We start from the raw sequence: 8,835 nt of genomic DNA on the forward strand, positions 1-8,835 counted from the left end.
CCTGGCCTCCACGTCTGCGGGAGAGTGTCATGGGAGAGAAGACAGCTGCCCTCGCCCCAGGTGACTCTTGGGTGGACCTCTGGCTGTCTGCATCCTTCCCATACCTGTCCCAGCACAGCTGCTCTTGGGGGGTAGCTTCCAAATACCTGCTCTCACCTGGGGACTGCTCCAGCCTCAGGCTCCCACCACCCAGGGCCACACCCATGTACTTAGAACCTGAAAACCTCCCAAGGACTGAAGTCCCCGGGCTCTGCTGTCCCAGAGACCTAGGAGATGTCCAAGATGGAGGCAGGGGACGGGAGAGGAAGGGGGTCAGCTGTTCTGGCACCATCACGTGTTCTGGCAGGAGCCCGAGGGAGGGGCGGTCCTAGTGCCTGGATAGGAAGTCAGCGGACAGGCAGGGGGGACTGAGGCAAACCTGCTGTCCCCATCGTCTCCCCCAGGACTGAGGCCAGTACTGTAGAGCAAGAGTTCTCAATAGGAGGGATTGTGCCCCCAGGGGACACTGAACAAGATCTGGAGACACTGGGTTGTCACAACTGGGAGGAGAGTAGTACTGGCATCTTGTGGGTCGTGGCCAGGGATGCTGTGGTGGGACGGCCCCCACCACAGAGAATGACTTGTTCCCGAATGTCGGCAGCTGAGGTTGAGACACTGGAACAGAGGAAGCCCACGCCTGGGGGCCTGGAGCCAGGCCAGCCGGGAGAAGGGCTGTGCTTGTCCTGCCTGGAGGGGCCACGGAGCAAGGTCCATGGAGCAGTGACCTCACCCATAGCCTCGGAGAGGAGCAGCCTGGGGTCCAGGCCACCATTTCTGCCTGGGCTGCTCTCCTCCATAAACCGGCCGGCCTTCCTCGGTCCCTCCCTGGTCCCTGGCCTTCCTTCGTCCTCTGCCCCTTGGCCCGGATCGCCGTGCGCTGTGTTTGGGCTGCTGAGGCTCTGCCCGCCCCGAGAGCCAAGGCCTGCAGCGCGTCTCGTGTCCCCCAGCCAGGGTGGGCACCCAGCAGACACACCCCCGGGAGCCACACGGGCTATTCCCTGGACTGAATCGGCCTGACAGTAGACGGACAGACAGACAAGAATGTGCAGGCCTTGGCTTTTATTGAGATTTGAGGGCTCCCAGGCCTCTCGGGAACTAGATTCTCTGCTCAGCCCAGCCTCCCGGGTGCAAGTGGCTGACTTGACTTTGAGCAGGCTGCCAGGGTATGGCCCTGCTTCTCTCTCTCCTGTTCCCCCTCGAGACCTCCTCCTCCTGAGCCCTCACATTTCCCCAAGCTGGCCCTGGCTCCAGTGCCGTACGGCTGCCTGGGCCATCTCAGTGTGCAGGGGCCGCTGCTGGGGGCTGAGCCCTTCCGATTTGGATCTGCCTCCTTGGCCATCCTTCCCCTCCTGTCCCCACGCCTGGCACTCGGGATCCTACAGCCTCTCCAGGGCCCCAGAGCGGGTTCTCTTGCACAAGGGACACGTGGCCTCCTCTGAGGCCCCCCAGGACCTCTTGGGCCTGAGCCCCAAGCCCTGGGGGGGACCGGGCTGGGAGGGGGCATCCTTGGCTGGGTCCATGCTGGAGCTGGAAGCTGAGGAAAGAGGAAAGAAAGGAGTCAGAGAGGAACCCAAGGGAGGCTGGAGGGGAGGGTGGCAGCACCCCTAGGGTCCCCAGATCCTGACTTCCTTAAGAACAGAAGGGGAGGGGCAGTAATTCTTCCTTAAAACCCTCGGGGGAGGGAATAGGAAGAGGGAAGTGAATGGTTCAGCTGGAAGGACCCTCATCTAACCTGAACCGTCATTTTCAAGTGGGGAAACTGAGGCCCCACGAGGGAGAGAGTTGTCCAAGGTCCTGCATCAAGTGCAGAGCTGGGACAGGAACCCAGAACTCGGTCCCAGAGCCTCCTGTCTGCCTCACAGCCCTTTGCCCCCGCTGGCACAGGGTGGGAGCAGATGCGTTAGGATCTTAGCCTCCTGGGGCGTGACGTCACAGTGGAGGTCTCCACCAGGCTCCCTCCATAGGAGGCTTGGGAGGGCAGAAAGGTCCATCTGAGTCCCTGGGGTCTTCCCCTCTGTGCCAGACCTGCCTCAACAGAGCTCACCTGTGTTTCCCAGGCTGTCCCTGGGCAGTTGGGCTTCCAGAAGGGCTGAGCAGTGGCTGTTACCTGGGCCCACAGTCCCCTTTGGCAGGTCCAGGGGCCAGGCTGTGCCCTCAGGCTGTGGCAGGCAGCCTCCTGCCATGAGCTGGCCCAGCCAGTGGCTCTCACACTGGCCGGCGGGCTGCATGTGGCCCTGCAGGTAGAGAGCCAGGCCCCGGAGGTGGCGCAGCCGGAAGTTCTTGGGCTTGCTTCCCTGGGCACTGGGGCACTGCTGCTGCTGGGCCCCCAGTCCCCCCTCGTAGATGTTGGCTGGTGTGTCGGGGTGGCTGGGTTGTCCGTGGGCCCAGCTCACTGCATCTGCAGAGGGGAGAGCAGAAGGGTGGTGGCCAGCTGGCCACAGCAGCTGTGACAGGAGAACGCAGTCCCATGCCTCTGAGACCAGCTCACATGGGGGGCTCCACCCCCAGTCTGCCCAGCCTCAGCTTAGCTGTCTATCGAGTGGGTGCGGTCCCTTCCCTTCCCACTGCCTGTGCCCAACACATTGCTCCTCTTCCTTCTCCCAACCAGCAGGGAGGTCTGTGAGGCCTGGGACCTTGGTACCAAGGTCCCTTTTAGGACTTAGAGCACTTTATTCCACCCTGTTGTGTCCTCTGCCCTAGAAAGAGTACTCTGGTCCCAGGAGAGAAATTGCACAGTGGGTTCAGGAGGAAGTGACCCGCCCAAGCTTACATGGCCTGGGTCAGTGACCACTCCCCTCTCCTAAGCATACATGTCCCTGAGGCCACCCCGGTGGATTTGGGGCCCAGATAGGGACAGGAGGACATCTATTCTCCTGCCACTCCTCCCCACAGCTGGGCACCTTCTCCTATGTGCAGCTCAGAGAATGCACAGACCAAGGCTTCCATAGAGGGCCAGTGTGGTGGGGGAGGAGCGGCCAGGGCCCTGCTCTCCCCTGCATAGGGGGTGAGTCTGCAGGTCTCCCATGGCAACTGGCTCTTATGACGTCACAGGGAAGACTCTCGGCCTTCTAGTTTGGGGGAGGATGATGCCCAGGGCAGGAAAAGGGCACAAGAAGGTGACACAACCCCAGGGGAAGCACTGGTCCCTTTGGCTTGGGACAGGCCACCGAAAACAGACTGAGCTCTGGCTGGAAGTCACTCTCTAGGGTGATCTCTCGGGGTCAGCTTCCTCACCTGGGGGTGGGAAATGAGTGTTCAGGGACACAGACCTGATGAGACCTGGGTCGGTGCTTTGAATATGCTGAAAAAATAATTCAGAGTGACTGGGCAAGTAACTTAACTTTTCTAACTCTTCATTTTCCCCTAAGTCAGTTACCATGTATTGTGTGGGTCACACCAACTGTTTACAAGGATGTGGAGGAACTGGAATTCCCATACACACTGGTAGGATTGTAAAATGGTACTACCACTTTGGAAGGCAGTTTGGCAGTTTTTTAAAATGTTAAACATTCAATTTTCTCTAATCACAGATGACATGATCTTATACATAGAAAAAACTAAAGAATCCACACTCAAAAGAAAAAAAAAAACCTAGTAGAGCTAATAACGCAGTAGAGCTTTATTACAGCTAATAAAATTCGGAAACATCTCATAATATAAAACCAACACACAAAAGTTAGCTGTATGTCTAGACACTAGCAAAGAACAAAAAAGAATAAAACAGAAATAAATTTAACCAAAGAGGTATAAGAGTTAACTCTGAATACTACTAAACATTGCTGACAGAATCTAAAAAAGACTTAAATAAATAGAAAAACATCCCATGTTCATGGATTGAAGACTTAACATTGTTAAGATGGCGATACTCCCCACAGTGCTCGATGCAATCCGTAGCAAAGCCAAAACGGCCTTTAGGTAGCGTATTTGAGCTCCCCAGAGAAACAGATCAATAGGATAGACAGATAGATAGATACTTAGAGAAGATTTATTAGGGGATAAATAAATCTCTTAAGATTTATTAGGGGAATTGGCTCATGTGATCATGGGGGCCAAGAAGTTCCACAATCTGCCATCTGCAAGCTGGAGAACCAGGAAAGCCAATGGTGTAATTCAGTCTGAACCTGCAGGCCCGAGAACTGGTGATGGTGACGGCTTGTGTTAGTCCAAAGACCCAAGAACCATGAGCTGCAATGTCCAATGACAGGAGAAGGATGTCCCAGCTTAAGAAGAGAGAGTGAATTTCTGTCTTTTTGTTATCCTCAGGCCCCCAATATTAGGTAATGCCCACCCACATTGGTGAGGGCAGTCTTCTCGGTCTACCCCCTCAAATGCTAATCTCTTCTGGAAATACTCTCACAGGTTCCCCCTGAAATAATGTTTTACCAGCTATCTGGGCATCCCAGTCAAGTTGACACATAAAATTAACCATCACAGGCAGAAATGGAAAAGCTGACCCTAAAATTCATGTGTAATTATAGGGCAGCCCAAATAACCCCAACAATCTTTTTTTATTTGTCTTTTTAAAAAATATTTTTAGCATTCTGTACACTGATACAAAAGTAAAAGAAAATGACTGAGACTTAAATGTGAAAGAACACTTCACAATTAAATCCACAATTTTATACATTCATCTTACTCGTAAGTCATGAAAATTGTCAATTATTAGAAAAACAGGACAAATTATATCATGAAAGAACCAATAAAATAGAAAAAAAATTTCATAAAAATATATCCGACTCTGGAAAGTATTGCTCTCTTGGTGTCTTCACATCCTTCTCTTCTCTGTACTTACGTACAACACGTTTCCTGGGATAAATGCATCCCCACATTTATGCTTCACTTGTCCACTTACATATACTTCTGTCTGCTCCAGGGCTATATTCATGTAGCCATCCAGGCAGGCCAGGACCCTTCGATAATCCACTCCAGGATTTTTTTTTAATTATTTAAGACCTTTATTAACAGGTGCCACTCCAGAATTTAATTTGACCACAACTGGCCATCAGATGATTTGCTTTAAGAAGTCACTAGGGGTGTGTGTCCGAAGATTCATCTTAATAATCCCTGAGGCCGGGATCGAGAGCCCTTACTCCAGGCACCCCACAAAACCAGCCTCTGCAGACGATTGCAGTGAAAAACCCAACCGCAGCAATTTTGAAAAAGGAAAACAAAAGTTTGAGGACTCACAGTAAGATTTCAAAACTTACTGCAATCTACAGTAATCAAAACAGTGCGGAACTAGCATAAGGATAGACATCTAGACTAGTGGAGTAGAATAGAGAGCCTAGAAATAAACCCATACATTTGTGGTCAACTGATTTTCACAAGGGTGCTAAGACCATTCCGTATAGGAAAGAATAGTCTCTGCAACAAATGGTGCTGGGACAACTGGATAGCCACATGCAACAGAACGAAGTTGGAGCCCTACCTAAGACCCTGTACAAAAATTAACTCAGAATAGATCAAAGACCTAAATGTATGAGCTAAAACTATAAAATCTTTAGCAGAAAATGTAGGGATTTGGCAATAGATTCTTAGATATGACATAAAAAGAAAAAATAAATAGGCTGAGTGCAGTGGCTCACTCCTATAATCTTAGCACTCTGGGAGGTCAAGGTAGGAGGATTGCTTGGGCTTGGGAGTTTGAGACCAGCCTGAGCAAGAGTGAGACCCTGTCTCTACTAAAAATACAAAAAAAACAGCTGGGCTTTGTGGCATGTGTCTGTAGTCCCAGCTACTCAGGAGGCTGAGGCAGGAGGATCCCTTGAGCCCAGGAGTTTGAGGTTGCTGTGAGCTATGATGATGCCATGGCACTCTAGCCAGGGCAATGGAGTGAGACTCTGTCTACAAAAAAAGAAAGAAAGAAAGAAAGAAACTGTCACAGTCCAGAGAAACCTAAAGAGACCCGACAGCTAAATGTAATGCAGGGTCCTGAATAGAATCCTGGAATAGAAAGAGGACGTTAGGTAAGAAGTCCACTAAAAATGGACTTTAGCTGACTATAACGTATCCATATTAGTTCATTAGTTGTGATAAATGTATTCATGTAAGATGTTAACAATAGGATGAAGGGGAGGATAGACGGAGTATAGGGAATTCTCTATACTATCTTTGCAACTTCTTTATAAATCTAAAGCTATTCTAAAATTAAAAGTTATTTAAAAAGAAAAACAGCATTAAACATTCACTTGCCTCATGACTCTGACATGCCATTCTTTGGCATTCAAGAGAAAAGAAAGAGAAAGGAAAGCGTGTATCCATACAATGCTTTCTACATGGATATTCTTACCAGCTCTATTTATAATAGCCAAAACCTGAAAATGCCCAAAAATGGGTGATAGGTAAATAAACTGTGATATGTCCATATAATGGATATACTATTCAACAATAGAGAGAAACGAATTATTGAAACACATTACTATATGGATGAATCTTAGTGATGCTAGTGAAAGTCACCAGATAAAAAGGAGCATGATGTAGCATCATTCGTTCACAAGAAACTGTAGAAACAGGCAAATCTATACTGACAAAAAGCAGAACAATGGTTGCTTGGGGATGGGGGGATGGCAAGGAGGGCCAGAAGGAAGGAATTACCAAGGCGCGGGCACAAGAAAATGTTGGGGTGATGGATTTCCCAGGGCTATTGACTCTTCTGTTGATCTGTCTTGCTGCTGGGTGTGTTATCCTAAACCTTGATTGGCACAAGTATTTCTGTACATGATTTCTGAATTTGCAGAAGCTGATCCCTCGGATCACCTACAGGGTACAACTAATAGCTCTGCACTCAGAGATCCCATGTTTCTTTTCTAACCCAGCCGTGTATCGGACATTGTGTGCAAGGTGACAGTGCATTTCAGCTTGTCAGTCCTCATGGTTGTAGTTATTGCCTGTGCCCTTTTTCACCTGACAATTTGTACCTCCCACCTAAAGCATTGCCCCAATTCAGCAGGAAGTAGCTCAATGACTATGTCACCCCCTCCTCCCATCGAGGTGAAAGGGTAAAATTGACAGTGGGGAATATGTAACAGAGAGAATGGCCTGAAAAGGGGTAAAAATGTTTTCTGGCTCTTCAGAACCCCTCACCCTTTTTGAGAATTAAAACCTACATCCCCGCTTCAGGCCAGTGGTTGGGAGGGGCAGGGGATGTCCTTTGCTCTTTGTACCATAGGAAATGGCTCGAGGGAATTGTCCAGGCAGAGGTCATGAGATTGTCTTAATTGAAGATGGGATTAACTGGAGGTCACAAGATGGTTTTAGCTGAAGATGGGATTAATCAGAACCATCCCCTTTAAAAGCTCTATTTCTGCTCAGAAACAGGACATTGGTACTTTAAGACAAGAATCTGCCAACCTCTTCATTTGTCGGCAGATTAATAAACTTCTCTTTCTCCTCAAATCATTTATCCTTGTTCTTCTGATGCGGCCTCAGGGTCAAGTGGTGAACTTTCAGTAACAAGCCAGCATGATCAGAAAGTCTCCTCTGCCTTAACCCATACAAGGAAAAGTAACCTGAAATAAACTGATGTTAACCAACGGTTTTCTGCTCCATGTCGTTTCCTTGTTCCTGCTCAAGGAAACCCACCGTTCTGCTGTGCCCTACTGATGCTGCCCCATTTGTCAGAGCCTAATAAATGCTAATTCAATCATTAAACTCAATTTGTTGAAATTTTGCTTTTTAATAATTGCCTTTGAAGGGCAGAAGTTTTCTATTTTGATGAAGTCCAGTGCATCCCAAAAGAATTTTTTTTAGGGATTGTGCTTTTGGTATACCTAAGAATTCTTGCCTCATCCAGTCACAGAGGTTTTCCTGCAAATTTCCTTGAGAAAATTTATAGTTTTAGGTTTATGAACCATTTTTAATTGATTTTTGTATATAGTGCCAGGTAAGATCGGAGGTTCATTTATTTGCGTATGGTTTTCTCCATTAAGTGTTCTGTCACCTCTGTTGGACTGACCACGTATGTGTGGAGCTATTTCAGGACTCTAAGTGCCACCTATGTAAGCGTCTACTACTTAGCCAATACCACCAAGGAAACGGTAGAGGGCGTCCGCTGGCAGATCCACCTTCCTATCGGTGAAACGACCTCTATAAAAATAATGTAAGCCCATAAGGCAGGAATAATGATAAAAGAATGATTTCTACAGAAGTATAGATATAGTTAAAAGTTAACCAGCCATTGTTCCCTAACTTCCCTACTGCTGTAGCTGCTTACTGCTTATACATATAGTTAAAAGTTAACCATCCATTGTTCCCCAACTTACTTACTGCTGTAACTACTTATTGCTTAAGAGTCACATATTCTTGACAAATGCAAGATTTGTGACTTCCCCAACCACTTCTATAGATAACATGGCTATTGTAAAACCTATGACTGGTCTTTGAGATAAATTCCAGACTCTGCATTGGGATAGGGAGGAATTGGGGACCAACTGACGTCAATGAAATGATCCAACAAGTCCTGCTGCCCCCTACCCAGGAACTCCTGTTTACCAAGAAGACAATTTCTGCTTCCAAACCCTATGAGTTCATCCCCAGCCAATCAGCAGACCCAATTCCCTAGCCCTTTATTCTTCAAATCACCTTTAAAAATATTTGCCCCCCAATTCTCTGGGAGATGGATTTGAGAAATTACTACCAGCTCCTGCCTGGTGCCATGGGATATTAAACCCCGTCTCCGCTGTAACTCCCGCTGTCTCAGTATACCGGCCTTTATCTGGGTAGCGGACAAGGAACATCTGCCCACCCTGCCATGCCGGGCTCATTTCGCCACCACCTCCAGCCCTTCTCTGTCTCCTC

The 8,835-nt window shown here is 48.5% G+C and overlaps 1 protein-coding gene and 1 pseudogene across 1 annotated transcript; both read right to left on the bottom strand.

Annotated features, from left to right (window-relative positions):
* Positions 1–1,415: 1,415 nt before the first annotated feature.
* Positions 1,416–2,985, bottom strand: LOC105812962 (chromosome unknown open reading frame, human C16orf90). The gene is made up of 3 exons (XM_012647526.1): positions 2,940–2,985; positions 2,084–2,437; positions 1,416–1,573 (listed from the first exon to the last, which is right to left on the bottom strand). The coding sequence occupies exons 1-3, from the start codon at positions 2,983–2,985 to the stop codon at positions 1,416–1,418; spliced, it is 558 nt and encodes a 185-aa protein (XP_012502980.1).
* A 1,819-nt stretch (positions 2,986–4,804) lies between these two features.
* On the bottom strand, positions 4,805–5,092 carry LOC105812963 (annotated as a pseudogene).
* Positions 5,093–8,835: the final 3,743 nt, after the last annotated feature.

Source organism: Propithecus coquereli, unplaced genomic scaffold (assembly GCF_000956105.1).
Source record: "Propithecus coquereli isolate 6110/MARCELLA unplaced genomic scaffold, Pcoq_1.0 Scaffold27, whole genome shotgun sequence".
In the NCBI taxonomy this organism is placed as follows: Eukaryota; Metazoa; Chordata; class Mammalia; order Primates; family Indriidae; genus Propithecus; species Propithecus coquereli.